Source organism: Melanostigma gelatinosum (assembly GCF_949748355.1).
Source record: "Melanostigma gelatinosum genome assembly, chromosome: 6".
NCBI lineage: Eukaryota > Metazoa > Chordata > Actinopteri > Perciformes > Zoarcidae > Melanostigma > Melanostigma gelatinosum.
The window spans coordinates 17,923,863-17,941,027 of record NC_136639.1 but is presented as its reverse complement, the minus strand read 5'-3'; the positions used below and the strand labels follow the sequence as shown (position 1 = coordinate 17,941,027).

The window sequence follows — 17,165 nt, the reverse complement described above, 5'->3', positions numbered from 1 at the left end:
TCAATCACACCGAAGCACTTTGTGTAGTAAATGTATGGGAATATAAATTGTATTTAGGTTTTATGTGTGTTGTACCAGTAAAATGACCCTAAACGCCCTTTTCCTACAGCAAGCAGAGGCAGCACCTGACTGTCCCGCACAGGCACAACACACATAGAGGGACTCTGTTGTTTGTATGGCAGTAATGGGTACGAGCTAGCTGACGAGCGGTAACGCGCAGACAATTGCTGGAGAAACGCTGCCAGATTGTCAAATATATCCCTCAGTATCACTCCATATACTGGGCTCCACATTTAACTCGTTCATCTGTGGCGACTCTCGAGTCTTCCTGGTACTAAGTAGCTAGATTCTTGTTGCTAGCGTTAGCTAACCGCTAACCTCACTAAAGCAAACGTCAACTGGGGACAAGGTATGCTTATCTTTTGACTCGAGACAGTAAAACAGATTATGTTTGGTGGAAAATAATCTTCATTCACCTTCTTTTTGTCGTTTTGTCTTTTCTTTCTTTTTTGTTACAAATTAAACTACAAAAGTGCATCTTCTGCAAACTCTTAACCTACGTCTGTGTGATGACCGTAACACGAACGCTAGCTCCTTTCTGGCACCTTTTTGGCTAACCGTAGCTGTTTAATGTTAGCAGTTGCCCAAAGAAAGATGGAGCTCAGTTCGGATACTAACGGTACCTGTGCACGGTTACGGTAGCGTTATAACCTGCTATCAGGCCTGCGCTGTGGTCTGTCAGCACACTCGGTATTTTATTTTCTTCCCAGTGTTTGTCATCTTCAGCTGAGGTTGACTCCCTTGTGCACGCATGTGTTGTCACACAGCCGCGACAACACATGCGTCGACGTTAATGTAAACACGATAACTAGGTTATTACCAGACATCTTTGTGTCCACTGCTACGTGCTGTATTACCTTTTAACGTTAGTTTTGTGGTGTTTGATGTGTGATGTTATCATGGCGTCTGTTTGTATTTTAATCTATATACATCTGCATAATGTAGCTAAATTACGAAGTAGATTAAACTATTCTTAACAGTTCTTTGCACCTGGGTCTTGCCTGCATTTGCATGATGGGAGGAACCCAAGCATGAGTATACCTGTTGTACTTCAGCACCAATGAGCCACTGGGAGCACTACAATGTGCATGTGTGTGTTTTTTAAAATGTGGTCTTAATATTGTGCACATATAAACAAAGTTGCACGTACATAGTATCTTTAAAGAAATTAGCTAAACATAATATGTATATGAACAGTTAACATTTACTGTATTCTGTGTTTTCGCTGACCCCGTGAAAATATTTGGTGGTGTGAAATTACCTCCAGACAAGCAGAAGCAGCTCACTGCCGCTTGCAGGCTTGGCAGTGAGCTTTGCAAGTGTCTTCAAAGCAACCTGCCAAACCAAAACAGCTGTAGACTCCTTCAATGACTTTAGCCATGTTGTCAGCAACATCTAGCCTCATGCCAGCTGACCATTTTCAAATACTAGATGTAATTCAGGGGGGGGTCACCAACAGAAATGACTTGTTTTAAACATGTAATTACACAATTTATGGAAAGCGCGTTGACCCTGGCTGCGGTTTGTGTGTGTCCAGTTTGTAGACAGCTATGGGTGGTCTGGGAAACGGTCGTCGTGGAGGAAGGTCCCCCCCTCTAATGATTGGGGCTCTAATTGCCTGTATCCTGGTTCTGGGCTTCAACTACTGGGTGTCAAGCTCCCGCAACCTGGAGCTACAGGTAGGTTCATGTATGTGTGTGTTTGTGTGGTTTGCTAACCGTAGTGTACAGTGCAAATATACCACGTGCCTTTTGTTGGAAACCATTACCATTACCATTATCAATTAATTATTCTCTCAGAATAGAGATGCAATGTCAGTTTCCAGCTTCTTACATTTGCCTGAATGTAAAGTCTGTGTGTTTCAAAGTTCACGTGCCGTATAAATATGAAAAACATCTTCATATTAGCTGACCAATGCATGATTCCAATTTGCAGAAGTTAGATATTTGCCATCATTTCCTCTTTTGGTCTTCAGTGTTTTTATTGTAATTTCACAACTTTCAAAACACATCCTTGAATGCAAGTCACTATTAGCCTCTAACTTAATGGGTCGTGCTTGTATGCACTGTGGAACAAGAATATATTTATGACCCAAATATTGGTGCTGTTTGTAGAAACCTTTGTGTAATTGTTGCTGATCGTTTCTTTTTTACCGTCTTTGGTATAAGTGACATAAAGAAGAAACTCACAGCCAGCGTGCATTATATTTTGTCATTATATACATTTTAATTGTTGTTCCCACAGTCGGATTGTTTTTTATCACTAACCATGTCCTTACCTCTTGTCTTTGCACGTGCGATACAGACTAAGCTGTATGAGTTGGAAGGCCAGGTGCGACGTGGAGCAGCAGAGCGAGGAGTAGCGGAGATGAAGAAGAATGAGTTCCAGGAAGAGATCCAGAGACAGAAGGAGCAGATCAGCCACTTAGAAAGCCTCTATAAGAGACAGCTGGAAGGGTATCAGAACACCTGCAGCCAAGAGAAGGTGCACACACAATGACAAAAAAGCAATGGGGGGGGGGGGGAATTGTACCAATAAAATATTGTCTCTAAACTATTGACACAGAGACATTTTGGGGGCCTGGATTTAGCTCACTGTTGTGGTTCACTCTAAACTCACACATTAATCAAAGGAAAAAAAACTAACTGTGAATATTTATAGTTTCTGTGTTTCTTTAATTCAAGGGCACACTGCAGCAGAACATTTCCTCCAGTACCAGAACCATACAGGAACTCAAAGGCAGCTCTCTCTCTCTCTCAACTCTTTCTCACAAATTGCATTGCAAAAAAAAAATGACAATTCACTTCTTATGTGTCTCTTTAATGACCTTTGTGTGTCTGTGCTGTAGGTCAGTTGAATCAGCTCAACGATGACCTGGGAAAGCTTCAGAAGGAGCTGCAGGGTTACCAGGGCAACATTAAAACCCTCAACAACAAACTCACGTATGACATGTAAGAAGAAGATTCCCTAAATCAATTAGATTCATACAGGTCTGTTTGAAAGGAGATCAAGATGAATCAACATTTGTGTGAATCGCAGCCCACTTGAAATGAATAATTGATAACTACGATTATAAGCTCAGCTTTATTAATTGCCTCAATGCAGTGAATTTGTGTCTGTCATTCCTGGTTAACGTGTATGTGTGTGTGTGTGTGTGTGTCTGTCTATGTATAGGACCCATTGTCAGTCCCAGGTCCTGTCCCAGAAGGAGCTGTGTGACGAGAGAGTGGCCGCTGCTAAACTTGAAGTTCAGAAGAAAATTGAGAAGCTCACCTCTCCCTCAGGCGTCTCCCCAGAGGTGTGTTGGTTTCCTGTTTGAACCACGTGGAAGGATATCGGTCGCCATTAGTCATATACACACTATAGCACCGTGTGGAAACCCTCGAACTGCTTCTCAACACATATGTTTGAGTTTCTTTGTAATACAGCAAGACAGCAACTCATCAGGCTTGGGCGATGTTTTAAACTGGCTTTCTGTCTGTTGACATGCAAGTGTGCAAATGGAGTTGATTTTCATGCAAAAAAAAAAAGATCTAATAGCATTAAGTGGCTTTGACACATCTTACTTTTTACGCTTCGATGACGTAAAGGTTTGTGGTTTATGATGTTTTCTCCTCGGCAGGAAAACGATGTGTATGGAGCAACAAAAGAGGGCGAACCGCTCATGACTGAGGATGATGCGGTAACTGTTGTAAGCCACACACCAAGCGTCTCTCAGCCCAAAGGAAATGATCCGCCTGAACTACTGACCAATGAGATCAACGTGGACAAAGGTGACAGACATGGATCTTCCTGACACTGATATTTATGTGTACATACTGTACATCCAATGCATTTTGTGTGACTTTAAGTCAACTTGTGTACATTTGCAGTAACAAGTGTTCACCCTCACGTTGCACTTTGCTTCCTGCCTTCTTATGTACCAGATCCCGATGCCCCAGTAGACCTGGCTCCACAGAAGGACCTCTCCAAAGCAGAGTCCCAGTCTGCTCCCTCAGCTGCTGCAGTCAAGAAGGACATTTTTCTACCACCAGAGGAAGCTGTCGAAACAGAGGAGGGCGAGGCTGAGACCGGGAAACCTTTGAAGAATAACCTGACCGAGGATAAAGAGATGGAGGTGATGGATGCTCATGAGGAGGGCGCTCAGACCGAAGGTAGAGGGACCGGGTTCACTGAAAGCAGAGAACTACTCTGTTATCGCTATTCAGGCATTCTCAGTGAAGAGGTGACATTTTAATGGACATAAACAACAATTCTGTCATGTCTCCAGAGGCAGACCCTGGGATGGACGGCATGCTGATTGGCCGGCAGAAGGCAGATGAGACTCCTATTGGTCGGAAACTTGAGGAGCCAGAAGAATATGATGCAGACGAGCAAGTCGTGGGGGAAGTTGATTTGGAGAAACAACAGCATAGTAAACATGCTGAAAATATAGGTATGTGTGTCTTAATAACATTAAAACTGAATGTGTGTGTGTGTGTGTGTGTGTGTCTAGAGAGAGTGAGTACATCCTCAGTGTCAACTTTGGGGTTTGTCAAAGTGCAGTTGACTCTGAAGACCAGAGCATAGGTTTGAGTGAAGGATAGGTATTTACTGGTAAGGATGAAGAAATAGAGGCACTGTCCTCTGTATGTATTTTGTGTTGATTGGCACGTTGTACTTTGTGATAGACAAGGACATGGAGGAGGAGCTGGCGGACTATAACGGAGATGATGAGAATGAAGGCGAGTTTGAAGCGGACAAACAAGCTGAGCTCGCTCAAATCTAAGGTAGACACTAAAACACACGCACACTTGCTTTCTTGTTCTTCATGTTTAGACATTATAATAAAACTCAACAAGTCACACATTGTAATTGCAGAAAATCCCTGAAGTATCAAGCTGATGTCTGAGTAGATTGTTTATCACAGTTGTGTATCGATCATGGTGGGGCTGCTGCTATGTCGGTTCAGTTAAACTGCTACTTTCAGAGGTTTGAAACAAGACGTTTGTTTGTGCAAAGATAAATCTGATTTGTGTAAAGCGATACTGCAGCTGCTGCTGCTGCTGAACCAGCTGGTACACACACGGGTGATGGATGCGGACTCTACATAATAATGGTGTGTCTTCACTGTTCTTGTTTTCCTTGGGGAATAGCAACTAAGGAAATTTATCTGGTTTCAGATGTTCCAGTTCAGCTGACTGTGTCATTAACACAGCTTTTACTTCTGGACATTGGTAATGTTCCTTTAGACACGAACAATGCGCTCAATGGCATTTCTTATTTCTTATGCAGCTCGTTAGATCTTCCACCAGTTTTAATGTAGGCCTGCTGTGAACACTCTGCAGCTATATAGTACATATAAACACAGGTATGCTTGTGTAATTAACACAATATTGATTTTTTTTGCAGAGCTGGAGTTGGACAAGGAGCCCACATTCACCTCAGCACAACATCAGCATACAGGTTAATGCAGCCCGCCAAACACAGTGAACACAAAATAACCCACAGATGGTAATCTCTATAAGAAAGACGTGTGACGGTTCATTTCAAAAGAATTTACTTCCTGGAATATTTTTTTTAAATTTATGATCTTAATTGATTTCTGTGCATTTGATTTGATGAAATGTTTTCTGTGTTAGAGGAAGAATATTTACCACTCCATGTTCAATATTCTGAAAGAGCCACAAAAAAAACAAGACTGAAATATGCAAATGTCAGCCCAGCGTGAACACTCATGGCGTCCATTCACATGCATTTCACTGTACACATAACCCCCCCCCCCCCCCACGCTGCTTTTATGGTGGTGACTGTGCTCACATTCATTTCAGCATGTTTAGGTGATATGGAAGTACTCAGTACTTCTAAGTACCATCACCTACTTGGTTCTAGTGTTCCCTAAACTCAACTTAAGTCTCAAGACTCAAAAATGAAAATGACCACAAACCTTGAAAATCAGTTGATTTTGATGATGTGACTAGAAGTGTTGTTTATGTTCACTCTGTGAAGACTGTATCTTAAATGATTAAATATAAGTGAGGATAATGTGCACACCCTCACAGGGTCATGAGGTGTGAAGTACTGTAGTAAACCATCGCAGTGACAGAACTCTGCAGTGCAGGCTCAACAGCATCTCAAACAACGCCTTAAGTTCCTCCTGTCGCTCGTAGAAAGGATACTGACTTTGGCTCAGTGGTCAGTCTGACAGTGAACACAAATGAGGCCTTCCATAACTGCAACAAATGAAGGAATTGTGTCCCAGTCAACCGGGAAAATGAAAACAGAAGCTTCTTTTGATGCCCACGTAGCCAGAAGTGCTGTGAAAAGTAAGTAAACATACCGTATCATAATCGCTGTGACTTCACATTTTTGAGCGTTCTTTTCTGAAGAGTAGCGTTTTAATGGCAGCATTCTCTTCTCAGCATGTATGAATGTGCTCAACATCTGGGATCAGTAAAACAGAAGGTACAGTTTCAGATTATAATGAAGGGAATAGTTTGGAACTCCTTGATGATATTAGTGCGTCATGAATCTCATTTGTTCTGCCTTATTGGTTCTGTGTACACCACCGCTTGCGGTCGGCTGCTTCTGACACATTGGAGGTGGATTGTGGGGCCGTGGTGGTACATGCGTACTGATTTTGGACCTTTGCTTTGAGGATACTGCCTCTGGTCTGCTGATTTCAGTATTGTGTTGTGCTTTAGGGCGAACATTGTGTGGCTGAGCGCAAACGCAGACTGATATTAGGCATTCAAAATGACAAACGGGTGATGAAATGTTGTGGCGGGATCTTTTGTTGCCTTGTGTTTTATACAGGACAGATGATTTTACTTTATCTTTCCCCGTACTTTATTCATAATTGGTGACTTTGACAGAACACCCACAGTTTTAATTGCCATCATTTGCTTTGACTTATCATCAGCAGTCTGTTCATGAATCATGTATGTTTTCCAACACCTTCATCACTGCTGTGTCAAGCTAAGGCTGAAGCTAAATCTCACAGAATCTACTTAATATACGAGTAAACATGAGTTTTCCCAACATGTGCTGAATTCTAGCAAACTATCTACAATAATAAAATGCACGAGACTTAGTTTCCCCTTTCATGTAAAAGTTCAGCCATTTTATCTCAATAATGACATATTTGAGCTGCAGAAATATATTAAACATGTTTGACAGCATGAAACTCTTCATCAGGTAACTTTTTCTTTGAGGAACACAAATTGAAAGAAATGTGTGGTTTATGATTACCAACCTTTTCCAGTAAGCGTTCTTATTATCGTCTCAAATTTCAAAGATAATTTCACACCTGAAGTGTCAATTTTGTTAACTTATTTTTGTATTTTTTCATCATGATTATTCTATTAAATCCGGGCCCGGCCATCATGTTTCTAAGTAACCGTAGAAATACAGGATTGGAGTTCTGATGACACACAAAGGGGTTCAAAGAAGTCGCAAATCAGCACTTTTGTTGAAACTAAAGAAGCTCGAACTCATTTGTGTTAAACTTTAACAGTGTCTGTCGTCTGCTGTTTTGTCTCTTCGGTAAATTCTAAATAAGGTTTGAGATTTTTATTGTCATTTTATTTGCAAAGTTGCTGTTATTGGTCGTGTTGACTGTTGTGTCTGACACTGCAAAATGTAAACAACTGCTTTTTGCCAGAAAGCTTTTTTGTGTAAGAAGTACCTGTTTCTGTGTCTATGTACGTGTAGAGAAAATGTTTTTTGATATTTATAAATTTGATTCACTTTTCTTTTTTTGATTTAATTTGTTTGATTTGTTTTTTGTAGTTTTATTTCATTCTACAATGTGGAACAAATGTGTAAAATGTTGAAATGATCATTAGTTTTATTGATGATAGAGAATAAAACACGTTTTGTTACCACTATCAAGACAAGGTTTCATTTGTGAATGATTTAAACGTGTGGTTGTGCCAATGCAAGGAAGGTTTATTTAGTGTCAGAGCTTTTATGACAAAGAAAAGTATTAGAATATTTTAAAACAATGAAGAGAAAACTAGTACGTACTTAGAATACTAAATAATAGTAAAAATGATGACTTGGTCTTGCAGGTGTGTTTGTTAATCCATGTGTTTCCAAATGCTCATAATAGACCGGGAGACATTTTTAAAAGATTTTATGCGACATACACTTGTCTTAGTGTCAGCTAGTGGTTCATGCACTCATTCAAGAGGTTCAAAAAGGCCAGCTCCCTTTGCTAGATGTCTAAACACAATTAGAACCAGAGAGAGCGAGGACTTAAATGACAGAATAAGTACAGACATGTTTTATGACATGTGTGACGGTTGGTTTGAGGAAGCAGTGCAGAAGGCTCCTTGGCCTGTAAAGTATCTCCACCACTGCTGTTTGTTGTGTATTTTTAATGTTTTAACTTTCCTCTGCACAAGATAATTCACACTGTGCGCGGTTGTTCTCACAGATTGTCCCGTCTCCGGTTCACAATAGACGGATGCAGATGAAACTGGTGCTGAAGTAAAACAAGATGCCGTAGTCCTCCCACGCTCAACACTTTCATTCAAATAAGCACATAAATACATAGAAACGTTCCATACGATTGAATGATATACCGGTACACTCATTGTTATTATTATTACAGCTCCTCTTTTAAAGCCTTCACAAAACAGTTCTGGGGGCAGCTTAGAAAACATTTCCAACGGCCAGTTACTTGTGCAAAAGCACCTCGACTTGTGTCCGACTCTCGTGTACACACACACACACACACACAGATTTTCACAGATGCAGACGTGGATATTGTCATATGGTCCAGGTGTGAGTTCTCTGGTCTGGTTTCATCTCTCATTCGGGTGAAAAACAGAATCGTGTGTATCAAACACTCCTTTACACAACTTAACCGTCTCTCACGCACACATTGTTCAGACACACACCGTGTCAGGGCCATCGCACACTTGTTCAGGTGAGGGTGTGGTCTTTGCGGCTGATGGGCGTTACGATGGCATAATAATCACAATAATCAACCCCCGAGCAGAATCAGATAATCTTGACCACAGGAAAGTACTTGTGAGCTGAGAAGTCAAATTCTGGGAGCACCTAGAGATGCAGAAAAGTAAAGTACGTCAACAAAGTGTTCACAACATGGAACATTAACCAAGATAAACATAACAATCCACGAACACCACACAACCAAATGATAATCCGTGCATTGTGTACATCGTGTTACCGTGGTCTCCTTCTTGTGGCCTCCAGCCAGGAGCTTCGTGACTACGATGTTGGGTTTGGCCACCTTCAGTATACGGTTCACCTGTTTTCAATCATTAACTGTTAGTGATAGTTGAGAAAAGTACAAACAAACCATTTAACTCAGTTTAGAGCAATACAGCAGAAACATACTGCCCCCATAATACTGAGGCTCTGCGTTTGAATGGTTTGAAATGCTGTCGTCCCAAATGATTTACCAAAAAGTAGCAAATGTCGAGGTGAGAAAATCTTTTCAAGAATAGATTTTGAAGCTGGGGAAACTGAAAATAGAACAATGTGCAACATTTCCTTTCACAGTAGGCATTTATTTAAAAAAAGTTAATTTTCCTTACCTCAGGGTCTGGACAGGGCACATTTTCTAGGATGAGCTTGGCCTGCTGGAAGTGTTTGCTGGCGGCCATGTACAGGTCAGCGGAGCCTGGCGGAGGATTGTACTTCCTTAGATCGGACATCTCCTGGAGAGGGCAAGAAGGGCAAAGTCAGAGAGGAGAGGAACATCCAACAAAAGGAAACAATTTGAAAAGGAAAGGTGAGGGGAATGTGATGAGGAAAAGGGGAGAAAGGACAAGAATAATGAACAGCACCTTGAACTGGATGTAGTGCACGGGTGGGGGCGTGACCACGCTGTTGAAGGGAGCGAAGCGATGCTCGTAGCGAACCTGCTCGCTGTCCAACTCAAACTGAGGCTTACGCACCTTCCCGTCCATATCGAAAGCTACCATAGTCTGAGGGGAGACACAGAGGATCGGTGCTACAGCAGTGCGTGTCCAATAGGAGAGGAGAGGGCTCCAAAGTGTGTCTGTGCTGATGTTCCTACCTTGTACATGCCAGCACACATGTTCTGGTACGCTTGGCTCATGGTGATCTCCTTGCTGAGAGGGCGAACTGCAGAGGAAACCCGAACATCACATCATTATTAGGACGAGCACCCACCGCACAGGAGGATCTCCCTCTTCATTCGTGGTCACGCTCTCACCTCAGCCACAGAGGCTACGATAGAGCGTACCTTTTTTCTTCTTCTTGGTCTTTTTGCTGCTGCGTCCTTTCACCTGCTCCTCCGTGATCCGCTCCTCTGCCATCTGAGAGGAGTCGGCTCTGCTCAGAGTGGACATCAGCCACGCGTAGAGGAACTCGGACAGGTACCTGCAGTCGGAAACAAACAGGTGTTCATTCACAGATGATTAGAAGGGAGCACGCTGAGATTTAGAGTTACCAGGAACAAACAAACACGCGTGTGTGTGTGTGTGTGTGTGTGTGTGTGTGTGTGTGTGTGTGTGTGTGTGTGTGCGTGTGCGTGCGCTCTCACCAGTAGATGTAGTAGTACTCGTGCATGCTGTACAGCTCTAGTTCAAAGCCGCTCAGCAGGTACTGGATCATGATCCTCAGGTTATGGTAGAGGATCCAGGTCCCAAGACAGGCTAGATGCTGTCGCTGAGGCTCAAGCTTCATCAGCAAGCTGTGCAGGGCTGCATCCACCTTCTCTGCCTGCAGAGCACACAAGAAGAATCTAGCAGTTTGTTTATGAATTGTAGAACCACACCTGTGACATATTTCTGCCTGTGTGGCGCAATGATGCAAAAAACAGTGGTGCTGTGTTTGAGTATCAGAAAAGAAAAAGGAGGAATACGACAGAGGAACCAGCTGCGCTTCACCTCGTCCTGCAGTGTGGCGAACTCTTCAAGAATGTGACCCAGCTTGTCTCTCTGTCGAGCTCGGTTGTGTCCGTGGATCTGGATCAGACTGCAGAACGGCTGCAGGGAGAAGCGACAAGACGCAAACAAATAAAACACACAGCTCCCCAACTCCATTCATGTCGGGGGCTAATGATAGACAAGCCCATACGTTCAGTGTTCCAGCTCTCCACCTCAGCTATTCACTTATAATTGTACTACTCAAACAAACTGAAAACATCCCATAAAGTCCACAAACCAACCAAACCACACGCACCAGACTAGAACTTTGAGCAGTGAAGGTGACATACCCTGGAGCAGTGCGTAACAAAGGAGTCACTGTAATCCTTGGCCTGGTGGTTGTTGAACAGACAACACCTGGAGAGACACAGGTGCACACACACACACAATAAGCTTGAGACAGCTGATCGAGACACAATGAGCTCAAGCACACCCTGTAAATACCTTAAAAATGTGAATGGCATTAAATGAGTCTTACTTGTAGGAGAGGACCGGTGGGCTGACGAAGTATCTCAGAGCATCTTTAATCATGTCCTGCATCAGGTGGGTCCCAAACACTTTCTTATTATCGATCAGGAACGTCGTCTGGATTTAGGAAAACAAAATCCCTTTAGTTCTCACACACCTGGTGCTACACGGATACGTTTTTAATCATGAGATTATATGATGTCATCTGAAGGTGTTATTCGTTGTTACATGTATACAAACCACCTACTCTGTAGGCATCAGAGGGAAAAAGCAGCGACTCTTCAGATCAATTATTAACTCACCTGGAGTAGAGATCTGGAGAGGACACAGGGAGACTGCTCACTGAACTCACAGAAGAAGTCCTGAAAAAACCACAAACACACTATTCATAATGTTCATGTATAATGACCTAGAAAGCATGTGTATGTATGGGGAGATGACCACTTCAGAAAAAGTCATTTTGAACGAAGCAATCCAACAAACAGAGAAAAGGTTTCGGGTTCAGACAGCAGAGTAAGAGGTGGATATGTGTTTACCAGTATGCCATGCAGGTTGGTGGTGTTGATCACATCACACACAGTCTTGATGCGTTCTATAAGTTTGCTGAAGTAAGCCACCATGTCCTCCCTCTTGATGATCTTGGCGTAGCGAGGAAAGGTAGGAGGCAGCAGCCTCTGGTTTACCAGCGGCTCAAAGCCCATCATGATGGGGTGGTCTGCAGCAGTCACAAGAGAATAAAGAACACAAACGTTTAACACAGGTCACATATAAAGTCATCTTCCCTACGAAGCGGCCTCAGCACGACGACTACTTAAAGGGCCAGTGTGTACGATTTAGTGGCATCTCGCAGTGAGGTTGCAGATTGCAACCAACTGGAACTTCTCCCGTGTGCCAAGGCTCTACAGGGGCCCTATCTAGAGCCAGTGTTTGGTTTGTCCATTCTGGGCTACTGTAGAAACATGGCGGTGCAACAGAGCAGACTCCGTGAAGAAGAACGCTTCCTTTGTAGTTATAAACAAGGTATCAAAAACACAACAATTCTTATTTACAGATGATTACACATTAAAAAGAACAAACTTATGAATAATATGTTCCATTTCTGCCAATAGATTCCCTCTAAAAGGCAAAGGTATTGCCCAGGACAAGTAAAATGCCACAATGGGCTAGTAAGTCTAAAATCAAGTGCTAAAAAAAGAATACTCGAGCTGATGAATGAAGTAGCTACGGAGTGAGCGTCTCACTTCCTTCTCATCAAAATGGCTAAAGACAAAGTTCATGAGCTGAAGTGCAAATGAGCATTCCAATGGAAACAATGACAATTAAGTTAGTCATTAGACTTTGTTGTTATTGTTAATTGATAGCCGCTAATGAATAAAACATTCTGTGTATGGGCAAGTCAATTCCAGGACGTGGGGCGAGTGAATGAGAAACATTAACGCTGAGTTTTTATGCGAGCGTGTACGTTACCTCCTTTAGTGGTGTCATTCTGTGACTGGATGCCGTGCTGAATACTGGAATGCATGGCTGATAGGAGGTCAGCAGCCTGAACCACCAGCTTCTGGGCCTCACCCACCGAGCTGGTCTGATGAAGAGAAAACCGTTAACGAACACAACAACAACAAAGACGAAGATGATATACAGGTGCCTGCAAGTACACTTTAATAAAACCCTCTTTACTGCTCGTTATAAGCAGAAGAACATGTTTAAACCCACGTGGTCGTAGTAACCGTGTGTGTTTGTGTGTGTGTTACCTCTTTCTTGGTAAAGGTGATCAGTGCAGTCAGTAGAAGGCGTGTGAACTTGATTCTATTGAAAAGTGCCAAATACTGCTGATGCTGGAAAAAAAGAAATGAGAACATTTAACAGGATCATGTGTACATGCAAAGCTATTAATACACATGTTTCCTTATTTGTCTTTCAAGCTTTACAAGGCACGATAAGTAACAAGCCACCCAGACAAAGTCCATTTTTGGATCTGGTTGTCCTTCCTTCATTATTATTATTATTATTGTAATGAAAGAGTCTCCAGAGTTCATATGAGCCTCACACTCAGATAGACAGCAGCTGGGAAACTAATTACACTAGGCAGAGATTGAGAAGGAGGGTTCAGAGGTTTACTCTGTGGCTGAAATGTTGGGACGCTCACTGAATTAATAAAGACCAGTGACACAAGCTGATGTTATTTTATGTTGAAACTGCATCACGTCAGTCAGAAGCAACGACTGTTCAGCTTTCAGATGATCTGAATGCTATTCCAAGAACACGCCTTTAACTAAACTCCATCAACGCGGAGGAACGACCCGACGTACCTCCTGCTCCATCTCTTGGTCTCGCTGCTCACCCTGTCGACTGCGCGTGCTCTGAGGAAGCGGGAGAGAAAAACAAGACATAACCAACTGTAATATTCTTATCACACGGGGTTCTATTGAAATGGCAAAGACTGTGGCTTAAACTGGCCCGGAACAAATACCTTAACTTTCCTCTGTAACTCATCCTCCACATCTTTCAGCATTCCTGACAGGAAGAGCAAATGAGAGAAAGAGATTACCTCAGCTCTGTTTCTCTGAAACAACAGTATGACTCGGTATTAAAGTGAAGCCGTAGACGCAATGATCTACTGAATCTACAACGCAGTACTTGTACCTGTCACCCGCAGGTCTGACACATTATTGGCCATCTTGAAGCCATAGGTCATGGCCTGGAAATCCTCCTACAGAAAAATATGCGGTGAATCAGCATTTCCACGTATAAATACGACACTAAGCCATCAATGGCCAATTGTAATATTTACTTAAATAAATGTAAATACCAGTGGGCAAACCAGAAACACCAGTAAAATGATTAAAAATATTCCCAGACCACCACGGACTGGAACAGCTTTGGCAAAAGCTCAAATGTAGGAAGTTACTCACCTCCTCGAACACAGCGGCCTTGTTCACTTTCTCTCGGGCGATGTCGCACACCTTCAGGATGCCCAGGGCAAAGGCTTTGAGGGCCGGCTCTTCAATCAGGTCGGGGTTATGGACGTACAGACAGGTAAACACAGTCTGCGCCAGGGAGTGGCCCTCCAGCCATGTGATCTACGAATACACACAAACACGCACACATGAGTGCTGCGTTTCCCGCAGTGGTGCTGATCTAAAATTCAATGGTATTCAATCACTAGAACTTCAAACACCTTCATGACTTTTTAAATTATTGTTATCTTTATTTTTTTATTGGTAGTTATTTCAGAAAAAAAGAAAATAGTGAAGTTTACACTACTCGTTGGCTTGCCATTTTTCGTCTGTTCTTGTAAAATGACAAACATCTTAAGTTCTCTGTGACTATAAATAGAATTGAGAATCAAATGTTTTCTGTCTGCTCTACACCTCTCCAAATTCAACACGATTGCAGAACATCTTTGACCAGTGGGAAGTACTTGACCAGCGATCTTGAACAACAGACTAACTCTGTCCCCACTCGTTCTTCATCTCACTGCGGAGGGGAGCTACTCACAAGAGATGTGCCATTGTGCCATTTGTGCCATTTGTGCCATTTGTGGGTCAGTATAATGCAAACCTCTACATTCACATTACTCACAAAACCGTTTACAGTATAACAAAGTGAGAACTCACCAAACAGCAGAAACTTGTGTCGATGATCCCAATTAGTTCAGGAAGACTAAGGTCTTTCACCTTAATGGCACCTTCCTAAAATGATACAGTAATACAAATGACTTAGAACTAAGTGGTTAATTTTACTCTCTCTATATACTGTATATATACAGTATATATACTGTGTATATATAAAACAAACCAAGACAATGCAATCAGAGTTGTACAAATAGGCTTACCGTAGTCTTAATTCCTAACAATTGACTATTGTCATTGTATGGCAGCGGTACTGTACCTTGATAGCTTGTTCAAAGTTGAGTACTTTCCTGTTGACCTGGTTTCCAATCATTCCTGCGTCCATCTTAGGATCCATCATCTCTATGGCGGACATGGCCTCAAATAGGCCAAACCTGCCACCATAGCGGAGCGATTAAGTGTTAAGTTTTGTATGCGCGTTTACAAAGGTTCAACAAATCCTACTGATACAGCTGACTCAGATACTAGCATGGTTAAATTACAACATGTTTATGCAATAAGAAAATACAAGAATTCAATGTTTCATTGTAATTTCTCAGTCTTTTCAGTGCTATGAAGTCTCTGAAACCGTGTTTAGACAATTGGGGCATGAAAACGTTCAGCTCAATGTTTTTGGCAGTGTAAGCAGGCTGACTATTAAAAGTGTTTATTGTTTTTTTAATTGGAGCAAACTGTCTCTTTTAAGTCTGAGCTTGCAAAAATCACTTTGTCCTACTCACAATTTGTCATGAAGCAACTCTCCAAGGTTCAACTCTGCATGAATTAAGGATGACAAGAAAAGAAAGAACACGTCAGTAGTACCTTTCATAACTGCACACATACGACACACTCATGCAAACCACTTGCTGAGCCTGTACCTTTGCATGCGCCCTTGAATTCATGCGTAATATCAACCCAGTTGGCATTGTTCCTCATCTTTTCTGGGATGCCCAGCCCCCAGCCAGCATCATCATCATCAACTGCTGACTTCATCACCATCGTGACTAAAGAGAAACACAAAGGATAAATATTACAAGCATTACTTTAACTAATATCTAAAACAATAATGATGACTTTCATCAATTTGAGTGTTGCAGTAAGTCGTGCCAGTGAGCCAGCATGAACAATATAACCAAAAAAATGAATGAATAATTAACCTCTACCCCGGCAAAGCTGAACAAAAGGTATATTATGATCTCAGGCAAAAGGAGAGGATTAACATCTCTGTGGACTGACTTGTGAAACTTTAATTCGAGCCTAAAAAGGAGTAAATTGTACGGCTGAGTGCACTGGAAAGTCTCAGCCTTTTACACCAAGAACATGTCAGTACTGTGACGGGAGTTTAAAGAAAGCGTTCCCATTTCTGTATGACTGATAAATGATGGTATATTTACATGATCATATTTCAAGCACATCTTATCAGATATTCGGAGATAGATTTCTATGGAGACTTATTGAGTAGAGAGGCTACAATTGCAGCCAGTGACGTGATATGTGTGTCATATGAACACACTGAAATCGATTTAATCTGATCAAAAATAATTACTTTAGGTCAAAGAAGATATCGATACATTTCATTCAGTCTAAATCAACGTAGCTAGCTCACATGTGAATCGAATAACATCACAGTGTGTCATCTTATTGGGCTATTTTGGCTCCATCATCTACAAATGTGTAATGACTAACCCTACATTTGTAATGTTTACAAAACCGACGTACGTTACAAAAATGCATTTCAGGTTTTTTCAAGTATCGAAAGACGTGAGACGCATAGGACATGTTTGCTAACGATCACCAACATCAAAGTAGCTCGTAATACCGTGAGCTAACAAGCTAATATTGCCCACAGTGGATGTTTCCTATGAACAAAGATGGAGTATCTTCAAAACAAAACAATAGCACTGTTATTAGAAGTCAATATAGTCGTTGTAAATGTGCACGTACCTTAGTATTTTGTATTAACCATGAAGCTAATACAAATCTCTTCAATGACTGTAAAAATCGGCGCATAAATTAAACGTCACAGGCCACTGTCGACATGGGAAATGTAGTCCTTATGTCAGGATGGCGCTCAAGCCCTCAATGAACAGTTTGTAGTTTGAAACCCGGTCAGTTCAGG

General features: G+C 42.0%; 2 protein-coding genes across 3 annotated transcripts; one reads left to right on the top strand and one right to left on the bottom strand.

Moving 5' to 3' along the window:
* Positions 1–183: 183 nt before the first annotated feature.
* golm1 (golgi membrane protein 1) lies at positions 184–7,926 on the top strand. Of its 2 annotated transcripts, none has more exons than XM_079271134.1 (11): positions 184–409; positions 1,598–1,739; positions 2,365–2,544; positions 2,745–2,799; positions 2,909–3,011; positions 3,235–3,358; positions 3,683–3,833; positions 3,987–4,214; positions 4,331–4,495; positions 4,731–4,829; positions 5,452–7,926. In XM_079271134.1, exons 2-10 carry the CDS (start codon positions 1,611–1,613, stop codon positions 4,826–4,828), a joined length of 1,233 nt encoding a protein of 410 aa, XP_079127260.1. In that variant the 5' UTR covers positions 184–409; positions 1,598–1,610; the 3' UTR covers position 4,829; positions 5,452–7,926. The 2 variants fall into 2 exon arrangements, with proteins under 2 accessions (XP_079127260.1, XP_079127261.1); XM_079271135.1 differs by lacking the exon at positions 5,452–7,926 and adding an exon at positions 5,223–5,237.
* Positions 7,927–8,350: 424 nt separating this feature from the next.
* Positions 8,351–17,121, bottom strand: naa35 (N-alpha-acetyltransferase 35, NatC auxiliary subunit). Its single transcript, XM_079269858.1, has 23 exons — positions 16,991–17,121; positions 15,925–16,050; positions 15,787–15,820; positions 15,327–15,441; positions 15,053–15,127; positions 14,348–14,515; positions 14,079–14,145; positions 13,906–13,949; positions 13,745–13,795; positions 13,187–13,270; positions 12,903–13,017; positions 11,972–12,150; positions 11,738–11,797; positions 11,446–11,552; positions 11,258–11,324; positions 10,929–11,027; positions 10,583–10,761; positions 10,283–10,419; positions 10,094–10,161; positions 9,861–10,001; positions 9,609–9,731; positions 9,239–9,319; positions 8,351–9,108 (listed from the first exon to the last, which is right to left on the bottom strand). The coding sequence occupies exons 2-23, from the start codon at positions 16,043–16,045 to the stop codon at positions 9,049–9,051; spliced, it is 2,175 nt and encodes a 724-aa protein (XP_079125984.1). The 5' UTR covers positions 16,046–16,050; positions 16,991–17,121; the 3' UTR covers positions 8,351–9,048.
* Between the last annotated feature and the right edge of the window lie 44 nt (positions 17,122–17,165).

Coding starts and splice junctions, on each gene's coding strand:
- golm1 (XM_079271134.1), top strand. CDS start 1,611: ATGGGTGGTCTGGGAAACGGTCGTCGTGGAGGAAGGTCCCCCCCTCTA. Junction 3,012..3,234: donor AACAAACTCACGTATGACAT/GTAAGAAGAAGA, acceptor GTCTATGTATAG/GACCCATTGTCAGTCCCAGG. Junction 3,834..3,986: donor TGAGATCAACGTGGACAAAG/GTGACAGACATG, acceptor CTTATGTACCAG/ATCCCGATGCCCCAGTAGAC.
- naa35 (XM_079269858.1), bottom strand. CDS start 16,045: ATGGTGATGAAGTCAGCAGTTGATGATGATGATGCTGGCTGGGGGCTG. Junction 15,821..15,924: donor ATTCAAGGGCGCATGCAAAG/GTACAGGCTCAG, acceptor TAATTCATGCAG/AGTTGAACCTTGGAGAGTTG. Junction 15,442..15,786: donor GAGTTGCTTCATGACAAATT/GTGAGTAGGACA, acceptor CTATGGTGGCAG/GTTTGGCCTATTTGAGGCCA.